Raw genomic sequence first — 19,999 nt, forward strand, 5'->3', positions numbered from 1 at the left:
TCCCTCCCTCTCTCCATCCATCCCTCCTCCCTCTCTCCATTCCATCCATCCCTCCCTCTCTCCATTCCTCCATCCATCCCTCCTTCTCTCCATTCCTCCATCCATCCATCCCTCCTCCTCTCCATCCATCCATCCCTCCTCCTCTCCATTCCTCCATCCCTCCCTCCTCCTCTCCATTCCTCCATCCATCCCTCCTTCTCTCCATTCCTCCATCCATCCATCCCTCCTCCTCTCCATCCATCCATCCCTCCCTCTCTCCATCCATCCATCCCTCTCTCCATCCATCCATCCCTCCTCCCTCTCGCCATCCCTCCATCACTCTCTCCATCCATCCCTCCTCCCTCTCTCCATCCCTCCTCCCTCTCTCCATCCCTCCTCCCTCTCTCCATCCATCCATCCCTCCCTCTCTCCATCCCTCCCTCTCTCCATCCATCCCTCTCTCCATCCATCCATCCCTCTCTCCATCCATCCATCCCTCTCTCCATCCATCCCTCCTCCCTCTCTCCATCCCTCCTCCCTCTCTCCATCCATCCCTCTCTCCATCCATCCCTCCCTCTCTCCATCCATCCCTCTCTCCATCCATCCATCCCTCCCTCTCTCCATCCATCCCTCTCTCTATCCATCCATCCCTCCCTCTCTCCATCCATCCCTCCCTCTCTCCATCCCTCCCTCTCTCCATCCATCCATCCATCCCTCTCTCCATCCATCCCTCCCTCCATTCCTCCATCCCTCCCTCCCTCTCTCCATTCCTCCATCCCTCCCTCCCTCTCTCCATTCCTCCATCCATCCCTCCTCCCTCTCTCCATCCATCCCTCCATCCCTCTCTCCATCCATCCCTCTCTCCATCCATCCCTCCCTCCCTCTCTCCATTCCTCCATCCCTCCTCCCTCTCTCCATCCATCCCTCCTCCTTCTCTCCATCCATCCCTCTCTCCATCCATCCCTCCTCACTCGCTCCATCCATCCCTCCCTCTCTCTATCCGCCATGCTCTCAGATTCCGTCTGTCAATCATCAGTCAGTCCTCGGTGACGGATTTGTCGTGTCGGCACTTGTCGGCATTCCTGAATCGATATTTCGGACAGACGCCCCCCCCCGGCTCCGCCCCAGCTCTCAGCACATGGAAAGTTCTGGATTTGCCGTGTTTTGTGGTTCTGAGTGAGATTCCCCCATCCTCCGTCTTCCATACAGATTTGTCCCTGCAGAGGACCGCCATGACCCCGTCCGCCGTCTCCTGGGGTCTCCTCTCCGCCCTGCTGGTCCTGAGTGTCCGGGGGGACGTCCCGGAGCAAATGTCCGACATCCAGAACAAGGCGGTGCGGCTGGTGATGGAGAATCTCCATAAGAAGAACAATATCAGGAGCGGGTTCAGGATTGTCTCCGTACTGCGGGAGAGCGAGCAGGTAAGTAGGGTCCTTGTCACTGTCATGTGATTTCTCTCCTGTGACCCCCAATGTCATTTCCTATCCTGTGACCCCCAATCTCCTCATTTCCTGTCCTGTGACCCCCAATCTCATTTCCTACCGTGGTGACCCCCAATCTCCTCATTTAAGGTCCTGTGACCCCCAATCTTCTCATTTCCTGTCCTGTGACCCCCCCCCCAGTCCCCTCATTTCCTGTCCTCTGACCCCCAATCTCATTTCCTGCCATGATGAACCCCAGTCCCCTCATTTCCTGTCCTGTGACCCCCAATCTCCTCATTTCCTGTCCTGTGACCCCACCAGTCTCATGTCCTGTCCTGTGACCTCCCAGTCCCCTCATTTCCTGTCCTGGGACCCCCCCAGTCCCCTCTTTTCTTGTCCTATGACCCCCAGCCCCCTAATTTCCTGCCATGGTGACCCCCCGTCCCCTCATTTCCTGTACTGTGACCCCCAGTCCCCTCATTTCCTCTCCTGTGACCCCCAGTCCCCTCATTTTCTGTCCTGATGACCCCCTGTTCCCTTATTTCCTATCCTCTAACCCCCCAGTTTCCTCATTTCCTGCCGTGGTGATCCCTAGTCCTCTCGGTTCCTGTCCTGTGACCTCCCCATTCCCATCATTTCCTGTCCTGTGACCCCCCAGTCCTCTCATTGCCTGTCCTGTGACCCCCCCCCCCTCATTGCCTGTCCTGGAGACATCCAGTTCACTCATCTTCTCTCCAGAACACCCCTGATCCCCTCATGTCCTGTTCTGAAGATCTCTGGTCCCACCATGTCCTCTCCCTGGTGACCCTCAATCCGTAGCACCCCAATAAAGGTCCGCTCTGAGGTCCCAGGTTCTATTCCTGCTAGTGCAGCAGCCAGGCGAACAGCAACTTCCACACCTCTGAATGAGGAGAGCCCAGTCTAGGGGTTGCCTTTGTACCAGTTTATTGCAGGTTACCCTGGATGGGGACCATGGAGATGAGGGACAGTCCAGAACTTTGCACTGAAATATGAGGACTGCAGGTTCTTAGCACCATAGTCCTCCATGAAGTGGGCAGTCCTGGTGCACCATCAGCCGGGTCCCAGGCCAGGCAAGCCTTGATGGTCACTGAGATACCTTCTTCCTGAGATCAGTACTCATGGTGGCTCCTGGGCTTGGATGTCTCCCTCAGACTCAAGGAGGTAGGTTCCTACGTAGGACCACCCAAAGAGATCCTCAGTGGGACTCCTCTTGTAGCTCCCCAAAGGCTGGTGGGCAGCTGAACCCCCTTAGATACGCTGGGACCCTGGTGAGCAGGTAGAACCTTTAGCAGGATGTCCAGGGAGGGCAGGCAACCCAACCCCTCCACCTGACTGGGGACCTCTTCTACTGGAGAAGAACCCTGCTTCTGCTCTCTGGGGTTCCAGACTATTTATACACCCCCACCATCCCCCATCTCCACCTGGACGCACCTCTCCAGGGATTGGCTGGAGCTGCATAAATATTCTGGCTACCTACTTGACTCTCCCGCCCACTATATTCTGGAAATCTCCCCTCATTGCCTGTCCTGGTGACACCCATTCCCCTCATTTCCTGTCCTGGAGACCCCAGTCCCCTCATTTCCTGTCCTGGTGACACGCATACCCCTCATTTCCTATCCTGAAGACCCCAGTCCCCTCATTTCCTGTCCTGGTGACACCCAGTCCCCTCATTTCCAGTCCTGGAGACCCAGTCCCCTTCATTTTCTGTCCTGGTGACACCTATTCCCCTCGTTTCCTGTCCTGGAGACCTAGTCCCCTTCATTTTCTGTCCTGGTGACACCTATTCCCCTCGTTTCCTGTCCTGGAGACCCCAGTCCCCTTCATTTCCTGTCCTGGTGACACCCATTCCCCTCATTTCCTTTCCTGGAGATCCCAGTCCCCTTCATTTCCTGTCCTGGTGACACCCATTCCCCTCATTTCCTGTCCTGGAGACCCCAGTCCCCTCATTTCCTGTCCTGGTGACACGCATACCCCTCATTTCCTATCCTGGAGACCCCAGTCCCCTCATTTCCTGTCCTGGTGACACCCAGTCCCCTCATTTCCAGTCCTGGAGACCCAGTCCCCTTCATTTTCTGTCCTGGTGACACCTATTCCCCTCGTTTCCTGTCCTGGAGACCCCAGTCCCCTTCATTTCCTGTCCTGGTGACACCCATTCCCCTCATTTCCTTTCCTGGAGATCCCAGTCCCCTTCATTTCCTGTCCTGGTGACACCCATTCCTCTCATTTCCTTTCTTGGAGACCCCAGTCCCCTCATTTCCTGTCCTGGAGACTGTTGGTCCCATCATTTCCTGCTCTATTGAACCTCATTCACTTATTTCCTGTCCAAGTGACCCCCTGGCTCCCTCATTTCCTATCCTGGAGACCTCTGGTCCCCTCATTTCCTGCCCTGGAGACCACTGGTCCCCTCATTTCCTGTCCTGGAGACCTCTGATCCCCCAATTTCCTGTCCTGCAGACCTCTGGTCCCATCATTTCCTGCTCTATTGACCCTCTTTCACATATTTCCTGTCCAAATGACCCCCTGGCTCCCTCATTTCCTGTCCAGGTGTCCCCCGGTTTCCTAATTTCCTGGAGACCTCTAGTCCCATAATTTCTTTTTCTATTGAACCTCGCTTATTTCCTGTACAAGTGACCCCCTGGCTACCTCATTTCCTATCTTGGGGACCTTCAAGCACTTTATTTTCTTTCACGGTGACTCTTGAGTCCCCTCATTTCCTGTCCAGGTGTCCCCCGGTTTCCTAATTACCTGTCCAGGTGTCCCCCAGTTTCCTCATTTCCTGTCCAGGTGTCCCCCAGTTTCCTCATTTCCTGTCCAGGTGTCCCCCGGTTTCCTCATTTCCTGTCCAGGTGTCCCCCAGTTTCCTCATTTCCTGTGCAGGTGTCCCTCAGTTTCCTCATTTCCTGTCCAGGTGTCCCCCAGTTTCCTCATTTCCTGTGCAGGTGTCCCCCAGTTTCCTCATATCCTGTCCCGGTGTCCCCTGGTTTCCTCATTTCTTCTCCTGGTGACATCCGTTACCCTAGATTTTTTAATGGACTTCTCCCCCTTTCATTTCTTGTCCTGGAGATCATTGGTTCCCTTAATTCTTGTCCTGGTGACCCCCATGCACTAATTTTCAGTCCAGGTGACCCAGGGTTCCCCCAACACTGACACCACCCAAAGAGAGATGATGGAGAGGGGAACCAAAGGACAAGGTGGGGGTTTAAACACAGGGGGCCAACCCTACACTGCCCCCATCCAAGGGGAGATGAGGTGGGGGTGGGGGTAAAGCACAGGGTAGTGTCCAATACAGGGGGCCAACCCACCCCTACACTGCCAACATCCGAAGGTAGAATAGGGAGAGAGGGGAACCAAAGGACGGGGTGCCCCTACACTGCCACCATCTGAAGGAAGATGAGGTAAAGGGACCCAAAGGACGGGGTGAGGCCCACCAAAGGTGCCCCTACACTGCCACCATCTGAAGGAAGATGAGGTAAAGGGACCCAAAGGACGGGGTGAGGCCCACCAAAGGTGCCCCTACACTGCCACCATCTGAAGGAAGATGAGGTAAAGGGACCCAAAGGACGGGGTGGGGTCGAATACAGGGGACCAACCAATGCCCACACTGCCACCACCTGAGAAGAGAAAGAGAAGGGGACTAAAGGACAAAGTGGAGTCCAATATAAGGGACCAACACACCCCTAAACTGCCACCATTTGTAGGGAGAGGAGAGAAAGAGAGATCGAAGGACAGAGTGGGGTCCAATACAGGGGACCAGCCAACCCCTACACTGCCACCATCTAATGTGGGAAGAGACAGAAGGAGTCCACAGGACATGGCGGGGACCGACACAGGGGGCCAACCCTCCCCTACACTGCCCCCATCCAAAGGGAGAAAATAGAGAGGGGATCCGAAGGACAAAGTGGGGTCCAATACAAAGGGCCAACCCTCCCCTACACTGCCCCCATCCAAAGAGAGAACATAGAGAGGGATCCAAAGGACAAAGTGGGGTCCAAAACAGGGGGCCAACCCACCCTTACACTGACCCCATCCAAAGAGAGAAAATAGAGAGAGGATTTGAAGGACAAAGTGGGGTCCAATACAGGGAGCCAACCCTCCCCTACACTGCCCCCATCCAAAGAGAGAACATAGAAAGGGGATTCAAAGGACAAAGTGGGGTCCAATACAGGGGGCCAACCCTCCCCTACCCTGCCCCCATCCAAAGAGAGAACATAGAAAGGGGATTCAAAGGACAAAGTGGGGTCCAATACAGGGGGCCAACCCTCCCCTACCCTGCCCCCATCCAAAGAGAGAACATAGAGAGGGATCCAAAGGACAAAGTGGGGTCCAATACAGGGGGCCAACCCTCCCCTACACTGCCCCCATCCAAAGAGAGAACATAGAAAGGGGATTCAAAGGACAAAGTGGGGTCCAATACAGGGGGCTAACCCACCCCTACACTGCTCCCATCCAAAAAGAGAAAATAGAGAGAGGATCTGAAGGACAAAGTGGGGTCCAATACAGGGGGCCAACCCACCCCTACACTGCCCCCATCCAAAGAGAGAACATAGAGAGGGATCCAAAGGACAAAGTGGGGTCCAAAACAGGGGGCTAACCCACCCCTACACTGCCCCCATCCAAAAAGAGAAAATAGAGAGAGGATCTGAAGGACAAAGTGGGGTCCAATACAGGGGGCCAACCCACCCCTACACTGCCCCCATCCAAAGAGAGAACATAGAGAGGGATCCAAAGGACAAAGTGGGGTCCAAAACAGGGGGCTAACCCACCCCTACACTGCCCCCATCCAAAAAGAGAAAATAGAGAGAGGATCTGAAGGACAAAGTGGGGTCCAATACAGGGGGCCAACCCTCCCCTACACTGCCCCCATCCAAAGAGAGAACATAGAGAGGGATCCAAATATCCCTTGTCTCTGGAATATTCGTGGAGTCTCCGGGGTTAATCAGAGCTGAACGCAGTTTGTGCCCCGAGGGGAAGCGTTTTCCTGCGCGCGGGCCCCGTCCTGTGTGGTGATCGGAGTGAAGGGCCCCTCAGGCACAATCCAGGGAACTGACAACGAATGACACCATCAGTCTGCTGGGGGGCAGATCCCGGAGATCTCCAGGTGTGAAGGATTACGAAATATACAAAGAGGAAGAGAGAACTTTTATTAGTTCTGCTCAGTACATCTGTATGGGGCCCATTCACAGCATGGGGCCCATTACAGCAGGGCGGGGCATAAGGAGCCATTGTGCCCCGCGTTCAATGAATATTGCCCCAACGCACTCACACAGGGGGCGGGTCTATCGTAGACGTCCATGCAAGGCATTGGGGCCCATTCACAGCAGGGCGGGGCATAAGGAGCCATCATACCCCGTGTTCAATGAATATCGCCCCAACGCACTCACACAGGGGGCGGGTCTATGGAAGACGTCCATGCAAGGCATTGGGGCTCATTCACAGCAGGGCGGGGCATAAGGAGCCATCATACCCCGTGTTCAATGAATATCGCCCCAACGCACTCACACGGGGGGCGGGTCTATGGAAGACGTCCATACAAGGCATTGGGGCTCATTCACAATCAATGGAATCCATAATGGAGGCACATAAAACGCACCGCATGTCTGCACTGCTGCAACACGCAACACGCAACGTGTTCCCTTCTGATGGAGAAGTACAATAATCTCTGATGATCCCGCCAGAAATATCATCACTTCCTATACTCTACTCAGATCAGTGACTCCCAGCTATCTATATGGACTACAGAACACCTCCCCTGTGACTGAGACGGCTGAGAAGGGGGAGGTGTTCTGTAGTCCTGACCAAAGGTGACAACACGGCTCCTCGTGCAGTACAGTACAGTGAGTGTTGTCACCACAGGACAGGAAGTGTGTAACTGGCAGGATCACCAGGAAAAACAAATCCGATGCAGCCGCCAAATCTAAGAACGGGAATGGCGGATACACGTCAGATAATTCACCGATTCTGCCTGACCAACCGTCATGTGAAACGAACGTTTATCAGATACGTCTTCCATCCCCCGAGTCCAGCTCCGCCTCCCTGTAGATTGTGAGCTCACATGGCCAACGGCCTCCTCCTCCTCCATGTCTTGGACTGTATTATGTAAACCATCTAACTATTGGCACCTAAATCCGGAATAATAATACAAATAAATATAATAATAATAATAATAATAATAAAAAAAAAATAATAATAATAAAAATAAATATAATAATAATAAAAATAATAATAAAAATAATAATAAAAACAAATATAATAATAATAATAAAAATAATAATAAAAACAAATATAATAATAATAATAATAATAATAAAAATAAATATAATAATAATAAAAAAAAAATAATAATAAAAATATAATAATAATAATAATAAAAATAATAATAAAAATAAATATAATAATAATAATAAAAATAATAATAAAAACAAATATAATAATAATAATAATAATAATAATAAAAATAAATATAATAATAATAATAAAAAAATAATAATAATAAAAATACATATAATAATAATAAAAATAATAATAATAAAAACAAATATAATAATAATAATAAAAATAAATATAATAATAATAATAAAAACAAATATAATAATAATAAAAATACATATAATAATAATAAAAATAATAATAATAAAAACAAATATAATAATAATAATAAAAATAAATATAATAATAATAATAAAAAAATAATAATAATAAAAATATAATAATAATAATAATAATAATAAAAATAAATATAATAATAACAATAAAAATAATAATAATAAAAATAAATATAATAATAATAAAAATAACTATTATAATGATAAAGATGATAATGATTATAATAATAATAATATTATGTTTATCAATGTCATAATTATTTTTATTATTAATTATAATACTATTAATAATAATAATAACTATTATTATTTTTATTATTATTATATTTATTTTTATTATTATTATTTTTATTGTTATTATTATATTTATTTTTATTATTATTTTTATTATTATTATTATTATTATTATTATTATATTTTTATTATTATTATTTTTTTATTATTATTATTATATTTATTTTTATTATTATTATTATATTTGTTTTTATTATATTTATTTTTATTATTATTATTATATTTGTTTTTATTATATTTATTTTTATTATTATTATTTTTATTATTATTATTATTAACCCCTCGCCCTCCAGAGGATTTACCCCCCTTAATGACCACGCCTCTTTTTGCTACTCGGCGCTGCACTAATTCAACTGATAATTGCGCGGTCATGCAATGCTGCACCCAAACGAAATTTACGTCCTTTTTTCACACAAATAGAGCTTTCTTTCGGTGGTATTTGATCACCTGTGCGCTTTTTATTTTTCACGCTATAAACAAAAAATTTTGAAGAAAAACAATATTTTTTACTTTCAGCTATAAATAATATATAGTAAACTCAAAGTTGGTTATAAATTTAGGCCAAAATGTCTCCCGCTCCATGTTTTTGGTAAACAAAATCCCAATAAGTGTATATTGATTGCTTTGTGTGACAGTTATCGCGTCTACAAACTATGGGATAGATACTGCAATTTACACCATTTTCTGCTATACAGCGCTGCGCTAGTTTAACGGACAATTGCGCGGTCATGCAATACGGTACATAAATGAAATTTACATCCTTTTTTCCCCACAAATTGAGCTTTCTTTCGGTGGTATTTGATCACCTGTGCGGTTTTTATTTTTTGCGCTATAAAAAAAAGGCTGACAATTTTGAGGAAAAAAAACAATAATTTGGACTTTTTGCTATAAAACATGTCCAGTAAAAAAAAAATTTAAAAATCAAATTTAGTCATAAATTTCTGCCAAAATGCATTCTGCGACATGTCTTTGGTACAAAAATCCCAATACGTGTAAATTAATTGGTTTACGTGAAAGTTATAGCATTTACAAATGGCGGGAAAGATACTGGGATTTTTAGTTTTTTTTTTATACTAATAATGGCGGCGATCAGCGACTTATGGCGGCAATCAGTGACTTATGGTGACGATCAGTGACTTATGGTGACGATCAGTGACTTATGGTGGCGATCAGTGACTTATGGTGGCGATCAGTGACTTATGGCGGGGATCAGTGACTTATGGCGGGGATCAGTGACTTATGGCGGGGATCGGTGACTTATGGCGGGGATCAGTGACTTATGGCGGGGATCGGTGACTTATGGCGGGGATCGGTGACTTATGGTGGCGATCAGTGTCTTATGGCAGCAATCAGTGACTTATGGCGGGGATCAGTGACTTATGGTGACGATCAGTGACTTATGGCGGCAATCAGTGACTTATGGTGACGATCAGTGACTTATGGTGACGATCAGTGACTTATGGTGGCGATCAGCGACTTATGGTGGCGATCAGTGACTTATGGCGGGGATCAGTGACTTATGGCGGGGATCGGTGACTTATGGCGGGGATCAGTGACTTATGGCGGGGATCGGTGACTTATGGCGGGGATCGGTGACTTATGGTGGCGATCAGTGTCTTATGGCAGCAATCAGTGACTTATGGCGGGGATCAGTGACTTATGGCGGGGATCGGTGACTTATGGCGGCGATCAGTGACTTATGGCGGGGATCGGTGACTTATGGCGGCGATCAGTGTCTTATGGCAGCAATCAGTGACTTATGGCAGCAATCAGTGACTTATGGCGGGGATCAGTGATTTATGGCAGCAATCAGTGACTTATGGCGGCGATCAGTGACTTATGGCGGGGATCAGTGTCTTATGGCGGGGATCAGTGACTTATGGCGGGGATCAGTGACTTATGGCGGGGATCAGTGATTTATGGCAGCAATCAGTGTCTTATGGCAGCAATCAGTGACTTATGGCAGCAATCAGTGACTTATGGCGGGGATCAGTGTCTTATGGCGGGGATCAGTGACTTATGGCGGGGATCAGTGACTTATGGCGGGGATCAGTGACTTATGGCGGGGATCGGTGACTTATGGCGGGGATCAGTGACTTATGGCGGGGATCGGTGACTTATGGCGGGGATCGGTGACTTATGGTGGCGATCAGTGTCTTATGGCAGCAATCAGTGACTTATGGCGGCGATCAGTGACTTATGGCGGGGATCAGTGACTTATGGCGGGGATCAGTGACTTATGGCGGGGCTTATGGCGGGGATCAGTGATTTATGGCGGGGATCAGTGACTTATGGCGGGGATCAGTGATTTATGGCGGGGATCAGTGACTTATGGCGGGGATCAGTGACTTATGGCGGGGATCAGTGACTTATGGCGGGGATCAGTGACTTATGGCGGGGATCAGTGACTTATGGCGGGGATTAGTGATTTATGGCGGGGTTCAGTGACTTATGGCGGGGATCAGTGACTTATGGCGGGGATCAGTGATTTATGGCGGGGATTAGTGATTTATGGCGGGGATCAGTGATTTATGGCGGGGATCAGTGACTTATGGCGGGGATCAGTGATTTATGGCGGGGATCAGTGACTTATGGTGGGGATCAGTGATTTATGGCGGGGATCAGTGATTTATGGCGGTGATCAGTGACTTATGGCGGGGATCAGTGATTTATGGCGGGGATCAGTGATTTATGGCGGGGATCAGTGATTTATGGCGGGGATCAGTGACTTATGGCGGGCATCAGTGATTTATGGTGGGAATGCGGTGGACATTCTAACATTGGGGGGTACTGACTTGGGGTCACTGACATCCCCAGTGACACCAATACAGTGATCAGTGCAAAAAAAAAAAACACTGACACTGTACTAATGGCACTGGGGAGGAAGGGGTTAAGTTGATTTTTCAGGGAAGGGTTAACTGTGTGAGGGGGAGTGTTTTACTAGAGGGCGGGGCAAGGCGTATGTGTGCTGCAGGGAACACCGCTGATCGGGAGTGATAAACTCTTCTGTCCTGATCAGCGTGTCAGGAGCTGTCAGGGAACTGACAGAAAGTACAGCTACTGCAGCTGTGCTCTCTGTCAGTGATTGCTGTCAATTGTCAGGACATAGCCGGTAACGACCGGCTGTAACCCGGCGACTGACATCCGTGGCCGTGATCGGCGGGACAGGTAGGGCAGCAGCACGCCTCGCACGCGCCCCCCTACCTGTTTACAAAACACACGTTTTAAATTGTGGTTTTGCCCAGCCGCGCCGCCCTGCCGCCGTATTTCTACAGTGATTGGGCAGCATGTGGTTAATAATAAAAATAATATCAATAATAATTATAAGAATGATAAACATGATAATATTAGTAATAATCATAACTATAATGATGGTATTTTATAAATATTATATTTAACATCTTTATAATTATTATTAACCCCTTCCATACCGGGCACTCTCCCCCCTTCCATCCCGGGCACTCTCCCCCCTTCCATCCCGGGCACTCTCCCCCCTTCCATCCCGGGCACTCTCCCCCCTTCCATACCGGGCACTCTCCCCCCCTTCCATACCGGGCACTCTCCCCCCCTTCCATACCGGGCACTCTCCCCCCCCTTCCAGTCCGGACACTCTCCCCCCCTTGCATACCGGGCACTTTCCCCCCCTTCCATCCCGGGCACTTTCCCCCCCTTCCATCCCGGGCACTCTCCCCCCTTCCATACCGGGCACTCTCCCCCCCTTCCATACCGGGCACTCTCCCCCCCTTCCATACCGGGCACTCTCCCCCCTTCCATACCGGGCACTCTCCCCCCTTCGTGCCCCCCAGGCCATTTTTCAGGTCTCAGCGCTCTCACACTTTGAATGACGATTGCGCGGTCATACAACATTGTACCCAAACTAAAATTTTATCATTTTCTTCACACAACTAGAGCTTTCTTTTGGTGGTATTTAATCACTGCTGGGGTTTTATTTTTTGCTAAATTATCAAAAAAAGGCCGAAAATTTTGAAAAAAAAACCACGTTTTTCTTTGTTTCTGTTGCAAAAGTTTACAAATAAATAATTGTTCTTCATAAATTTAGGCCGACATGTATTCTGCTCCATTTCTGGGGTGAAAATAACCCAAATTAGGATGTATTATTTATCTGTAGGGAAGTTATAGAGTTCACAAACTATGGGATAGATCTGAATATTGATCAATCCTGAAGTACTGACAGCCAATCTAATTTCTTGAGGTCCAAGAATGTCAGAACAGTACAGATATCCCCCAAATGTCAGGACAGTACAGATATCCCCCAAATGTCAGGACAGTACAGATATCCCCCCCAAATGTCAGGACAGTACAGATATCCCCCAAATGTCAGGACGGTACAGATATCCCCCAAATGTCAGGACGGTACAGATATCCCCCAAATGTCAGGACGGTACAGATATCCCCCAAATGTCAGGACAGTACAGATATCCCCCAAATGTCAGGACAGTACAGATATCCCCCAAATGTCAGGACAGTACAGATATCCCCCAAATGTCAGGACAGTACAGATATCCCCCAAATGTCAGAACAGTACAGATATCCCCCAAATGTCAGAACAGTATGGATATCCCCCAAATGTCAGAACAGTATGGATATCCCCCAAATGTCAGAACAGTACAGATATCCCCCAAATGTCAGAACGGTACAGATATCCCCCAAATGTCAGAACGGTACAGATATCCCCCAAATGTCAGAACGGTACAGATATCCCCCAAATGTCAGGACGGGACAGATATCCCCCAAATGTCAGGACGGTACAGATATCCCCCAAATGTCAGGACAGTACAGATATCCCCCAAATGTCAGGACAGTACAGATATCCCCCAAATGTCAGGACGGGACAGATATCCCCCAAATGTCAGGACGGTACAGATATCCCCCAAATGTCAGGACAGTACAGATATCCCCCAAATGTCAGGACAGTACAGATATCCCCCAAATGTCAGGACGGTACAGATATCCCCCAAATGTCAGGACAGGACAGATATCCCCCAAATGTCAGAACAGGACAGATATCCCCCAAATGTCAGGACGGTACAGATATCCCCCAAATGTCAGGACGGTACAGATATCCCCCAAATGTCAGGACAGGACAGATATCCCCCAAATGTCAGAACAGTACAGATATCCCCCAAATGTCAGGACGGTACAGATATCCCCCAAATGTCAGGACAGGACAGATATCCCCCAAATGTCAGGACGGGACAGATATCCCCCAAATGTCAGGACACTACAGATATCCCCCAAATGTCAGGACGGTACAGATATCCCCCAAATGTCAGGACGGTACAGATATCCCCCAAATGTCAGGACGGTACAGATATCCCCCAAATGTCAGGACAGTACAGATATCCCCCAAATGTCAGGACGGTACAGATATCCCCCAAATGTCAGGACAGGACAGATATCCCCCAAATGTCAGGACGGGACAGATATCCCCCAAATGTCAGGACACTACAGATATCCCCCAAATGTCAGGACGGTACAGATATCCCCCAAATGTCAGGACGGGACAGATATCCCCCAAATGTCAGGACAGGACAGATATCCCCCAAATGTCAGAACAGTACAGATATCCCCCAAATGACCCCTTTTTGCAGAGTAGACAGTCCGACGTACTTCATAAGAGGAATAGCGAGATTTTAAGTTGTATTTTTTTGTCATAGTTTTTTGGAAAGTGAAAAAATAAAAAAAATTATTTTCACTATTTTTTTTTCCATCCTGTCACCAGTGCAGTGTCATCATATAACTGGCATGGCGGTGATCAGGGACACTGACTGGTGACAGGATGAAAAAAATATATATATTTTTTTATGTTAACTTTTTTATTAGATTTATTTTCTTTTTTTTTAAGATTTGTTTTTCATATTTTATATTTCACTATGTCCAAAGTAGTACAATGTTACCATAGTAACCATACAATAGTATCACAGTAACATTGTACTACTTTGGGGAAGTGATCAGTATTTTTTTTTTTTACACAATTTGCTATAAGCAATCATTTACCTGAATGACATCGATTCATTCAGGTTTTTTTGTTTATGTGCTTAGCTGTGATTTGGCCACAGCTAATCACATGACATGTGCATGTGACCTCTGTGACCAATCACAGCTAGGCACTAGTATACAATGGATGGTATGAATGAAGCCATCCATTGTATACAACTGTCATGTGACCCGCTGTGATTGGTCACAGCAGGTCACATGGTACCGGCAACGGGGGCCGGTACTCAGATCTGTCATCGGCCGTGTCCGAGGTACATGGTCGGTGACAGATCACGCCGCTGAGCGGCTCTGCAGGAGTGCGAACTGCGCATGTGCGGGAGGACGCCAAATGGCGGCCTCCCAGAAAGCTAGAGCATTTTTCTGGACGCCAAACAGCCATAGGCCGGGCGTCAAATAGGTAATATTATGATCATTATTATTATCGTCATTATAATTGTTATTATTATTATTGTCATTATAATTGTTATTATTATTATTGTTATTATTGTTATTATCATTATTATTATTATTATTATTATCATTATTATTGTTATTATTATTGTTATTATTATTGTTATTATTATTATTGTTATTATTATTATTATTATTATTATTATTATTGTTATTATCATTATTATTAATAATAATAATATTAATGATCATAAGAATAATAATAATAACAATTATAATGATAACACCACTCTGAGTCCGGACACTCGCAGGTCGTTGTTACATCGCCTGTTGGTGTTGGACATTTGTTTCTCCATCCAGTACAAAAACACACAGACACACATTCACCTCCGTGTGATCTCAATGATTCTGTCGTTAATCAGCCCCTCCCCCTCAGTGTGCGCTGAGCTCCTCCCCCCGGAGTCCTGGAATGGCTCATCCTCGGTGGAGGTCTCCTCCTGCTGTCCCGGCTCAGTACTGCCCGCAGGTGACACCGTCTGTACCCGGGGGAATGTCCTTCCTCTGCGGGACACAAAACACCCCGGAGTCAGAACAGAGCCCCCCCAATATCAGAGCCCCCCTTATATCACAGCCCCCCCTAATATCACAGCCCCCCTTACATCAGAGTCCCCCCCTTACATCACAGCTCCCCTCTTCACCGACCCGCACTCCCCTCTTCACCGACCCGCACTCCCCTCTTCACCGACCCGCACTCCCCTCTTCACCGACCCGCACTCCCCTCTTCACCGACCCGCACTCTCCTCTTCACCGACCCGCACTCCCCTCTTCACTGACCCGCACTCCCCTCTTCACCGACCCGCACTCCCCTCTTCACCGACCCGCACTCTCCTCTTCACCGACCCGCACTCCCCTCTTCACCGACCCGCACTCCCCTCTTCACCGACCCGCACTCCCCTCTTCACGCAACTTCACTCTCCTCTCTTCCTTCCAGGAACTGGATGACGGTCTGTTTGTGAGTGTGGAGATCGGCCTGAAACAGACGAATTGCCCGAAGGATGAGTGGGAGAACGCGGAGTGCGGGACCGTCAGGGGCGGGGTGAGGAGCGATGAGGATTTCATGTTTCTACCTATTTTATAGTATGATGAGTGATCCCAGGCGGGAGAGCGAAGAGGATGACATGCAGCCGGTGATGTGTGCGCAGTACAGCCATTGCAGCGAGGAGGACTCCTGACAACAGCCATTGCAGCGAGGAGGACTCCTGACAACAGGCGTGCGGCGAGGAGGACTCCTGACAACAGGCGTGCGGCGAGGAGGACTCCTGACAACAGGCGTGCGGCGAGGAGGACTCCTGACAACAGGCGTGCGGCGAGGAGGACTCCTGACAACAGGCGTGCGGCGAGGAGGACTCCTGACAACAGGCGTGCGGCGAGGAGGATTCCTGACAACCGGCGTACGGCGAGGCAGACTCCTGACAACAGACATGCGGCGAGGAGGACTCCTGACAACGGGTGTGCGACAAGGCGGACTCCTGACAACAGGCGTGCGGCGAGGAGGACTCCTGACAACAGGCGTGCGGCGAGGAGGATTCCTGACAACCGGCGTGCGGCGAGGAGGACTCCTGACAACGGGCGTGCGGCGAGGAGGACTCCTGACAACAGGCGTGCAGCGAGGAGGACTCCTGACAACAGGCGTGCGGCGAGGAGGACTCCTGACAACAGGCGTGCGGCGAGGAGGACTCCTGACAACAGGCGTGCGGCGAGGAGGATTCCTGACAACCGGCGTACGGCGAGGCAGACTCCTGACAACAGACATGCGGCGAGGAGGACTCCTGACAACGGGTGTGCGACAAGGCGGACTCCTGACAACGGTCGTGCGGCGAGAAAGACTCCTGACAACAGACATGCGGCGAGGAGGACTCCTGACAACGGGCGTGCGGCGAGGAGGACTCCTGACAACAGGCGTGCGGCGAGGAGGATTCCTGACAACCGGCGTACGGCGAGGCAGACTCCTGACAACAGACATGCGGCGAGGAGGACTCCTGACAACGGGTGTGCGACAAGGCGGACTCCTGACAACGGTCATGCGGCGAGAAAGACTCCTGACAACGGGCGTGCGGCAAGGAAGACTCCTGACAACGGGCGTGCGGCGAGGAAGACTCCTGACAACGGGCGTGCGGAGAGGCGGACTCCTGACAACGGGCGTGCGGGGAGGAGGACTCCTGACAACAGGCGTGCAGCGAGGAGGACTCCTGACAACAGGCGTGCGGCGAGGAGGATTCCTGACAACCGGCGTGCGGCGAGGCAGACTCCTGACAACGGGCGTGCGGCGAGGAGGACTCCTGACAACGGGCGTGCGGCGAGGAGGACTCCTGACAACAGGCGTGCAGCGAGGAGGACTCCTGACAACAGGCGTGCGGCGAGGAGGACTCCTGACAACAGGCGTGCGGCGAGGAGGATTCCTGACAACCGGCGTGCGGCGAGGCAGACTCCTGACAACAGGCGTGCGGCGAGGAGGACTCCTGACAACGGGCGTGCGGCGAGGAGGACTCCTGACAACGGGCATGCGGCGAGGCGGACTCCTGACAACGGGCGTGCGGCGAGGAAGACTCCTGACAACAGGCGTGCGGAGAGGAGGACTCCTGACAACAGGCGTGCAGCGAGGAGGACTCCTGACAACAGGCGTGTGGCGAGGAGGATTCCTGACAACCGGCGTGCGGCGAGGCAGACTCCTGACAACAGGCATGCGGCGAGGAGGACTCCTGACAACGGGCGTGCGGCGAGGCTGACTCCTGCCAACGGGCGTGCGGCGAGGAGGACTCCTGACAACGGGCATGCGGCGAGGAGGACTCCTGACAACGGGCGTGCGGCGAGGCTGACTCCTGCCAACGGGCGTGCGGCGAGGAGGACTCCTGACAACAGGCATGCGGCGAGGAGGACTCCTGCCAACGGGCGTGCGGCGAGGCTGACTCCTGCCAACGGGCGTGCGGCGAGGAGGACTCCTGACAACGGGCATGCGGCGAGGCGGACTCCTGACAACGGGCGTGCGGCGAGGAGGACTCCTGACAACAGGCGTGTGGCGAGGAGGATTCCTGACAACCGGCGTGCGGCGAGGCAGACTCCTGACAACAGGCATGCGGCGAGGAGGACTCCTGACAACGGGCGTGCGGCGAGAAAGACTCCTGCCAACGGGCGTGCGGCGAGGCTGACTCCTGCCAACGGGCGTGCGGCGAGGAGGACTCCTGACAACGGGCATGCGGCGAGGCGGACTCCTGACAACGGGCGTGCGGCGAGGAAGACTCCTGACAACAGGCGTGCGGAGAGGAGGACTCCTGACAACAGGCATGCGGCGAGGAGGACTCCTGACAACGGGCGTGCGGCGAGAAAGACTCCTGCCAACGGGCGTGCGGCGAGGCTGACTTCTGCCAACGGGCGTGCGGCGAGGAAGACTCCTGACAACGGGCGTGTGGAGAGGCGGACTCCTGACAACGGGCGTGCGGCGAGGCTGACTCCTGACAATGGGCGTGCGGCGAGTAAGACTCCTGACAACGGGCGTGCGGCGAGGCTGACTCCTGACAACGGGCGTGCGGCGAGGAAGACTCCTGACAACGGGCGTGTGGAGAGGCGGACTCCTGACAACGGGCGTGCGGCGAGGAGGACTCCTGACAACAGGCGTGCAGCGAGGAGGACTCCTGACAACAGGCGTGCGGCGAGGAGGACTCCTGACAACAGGCGTGCGGCGAGGAGGACTCCTGACAACCGGCGTGCGGCGAGGCAGACGCCTGACAACAGGCGTGCGGCGAGGAGGACTCCTGACAACGGGCGTGCGGCGAGAAAGACTCCTGACAACGGGCGAGGAAGACTCCTGACAACGGGCGTGCGGAGAGGCGGACTCCTGACAACAGGCGTGCAGCGAGGAGGACTCCTGACAACAGGCGTGCGGCGAGGAGGACTCCTGACAACAGACGTGCGGCGAGGAGGACTCCTGACAACGGGCGTGCAGCGAGGCAGACTCCTGACAACGGGCGTGCAGCGAGAAAGACTCCTGACAACGGGCGTGCGGCGAGGCTGACTCCTGACAATGGGGCGTGCGGCGAGGAAGACTCCTGACAACGGGCGTGCGGCGAGGAAGACTCCTGACAACGGGCGTGCGGAGAGGCGGACTCCTGACAACGGGCGTGCGGCGAGGAGGACTCCTGACAACGGGCGTGCGGCGAGGAGGACTCCTGACAACAGGCGTGCGGCGAGGAGGACTCCTGACAACAGGCGTGCGGCGAGGAGGACTCCTGACAACGGGCGTGCGGCGAGAAAGACTCCTGCCAACGGGCGTGCGGCGAGGAGGATTCCTGACAACCGGCGTGCGGCGAGGCAGACGCCTGACAACAGGCGTGCGGCGAGGCAGACGCCTGACAACGGGCATGTGGCGAGGCGGACTCCTGACAACGGGCGTGCGGCGAGAGACTCCTGACAACGGGCGTGCGGCGAGGAAGACTCCTGACAACGGGCGTGCGGAGAGGCGGACTCCTGACAAACGGGCGTGCGGCGAGGAGGACTCCTGACAACGGGCGTGCGGCGAGGAAGACTCCTGACAACGGGCGTGCGGAGAGGCGGACTCCTGACAACGGGCGTGCGGCGAGGAGGACTCCTGACAACGGGCGTGCGGCGAGGAGGACTCCTGACAAAGGGCGTGCGGCGAGGAAGACTCCTGAAAACGGGCGTGCGGAGAAGCGGACTCCTGACAACGGGCGTGCGGCGAGAAAGACTCCTGACAACAGGCGTGCGGCAAGGCTGACTCCTGACAACAGGCGTGCGGCGAGGAGGACTCCTGACAACGGGCGTGCGGCGAGGAAGACTCCTGACAACAGGCGTGCGGCAAGGCTGACTCCTGACAACAGGCGTGCGGCGAGGAGGACTCCTGACAACAGGCGTGCGGCGAGGAGGATTCCTGACAACCGGCGTGCGGCGATGCAGATGCCTGACAACAGGCGTGCGGCGAGGCAGACGCCTGACAACGGGCATGCGGCGAGGCGGACTCCTGACAACGGGCGTGCGGCGAGAGACTCCTGACAACGGGCGTGCGGCGAGGAAGACTCCTGACAACGGGCGTACGGAGAGGCGGACTCCTGACAACGGGCGTGCGGCGAGGAGGACTCCTGACAACGGGCGTGCGGCGAGGAAGACTCCTGACAACGGGCGTGCGGAGAGGCGGACTCCTGACAACGGGCGTGCGGCGAGGAGGACTCCTGACAACGGGCGTGCGGCGAGGAGGACTCCTGA

The 19,999-nt window shown here is 51.5% G+C and overlaps 1 protein-coding gene across 4 annotated transcripts in view; it reads left to right on the forward strand.

The window, feature by feature from the left end:
• The first annotated feature begins 445 nt into the window (after positions 1-445).
• Positions 446-19,999, forward strand: part of LOC149434935 (retinoic acid receptor responder protein 2-like) — a 30,148-nt gene continuing 10,594 nt past the window's right edge. Inside the window, exons 1-2 of one of the 4 annotated variants that reach the window (XM_089663196.1) lie at positions 446-1,400; positions 15,717-15,821. In XM_089663196.1, the coding sequence (XP_089519322.1) occupies positions 1,212-1,400; positions 15,717-15,821 (294 nt within the window). In that variant the 5' untranslated portion in view covers positions 446-1,211. The remainder of the gene's footprint in view (positions 1,401-15,716; positions 15,822-19,999) is intronic. The other 3 variants (XM_089663195.1, XM_089663194.1, XM_089663191.1) reach the window with 3 other exon arrangements.

Source organism: Staurois parvus, unplaced genomic scaffold (genome assembly GCF_062004578.1).
Source record: "Staurois parvus isolate SC_StPar_1 unplaced genomic scaffold, SC_StPar_1.0 ptg001639l, whole genome shotgun sequence".
NCBI classification, from domain to species: Eukaryota; Metazoa; Chordata; class Amphibia; order Anura; family Ranidae; genus Staurois; species Staurois parvus.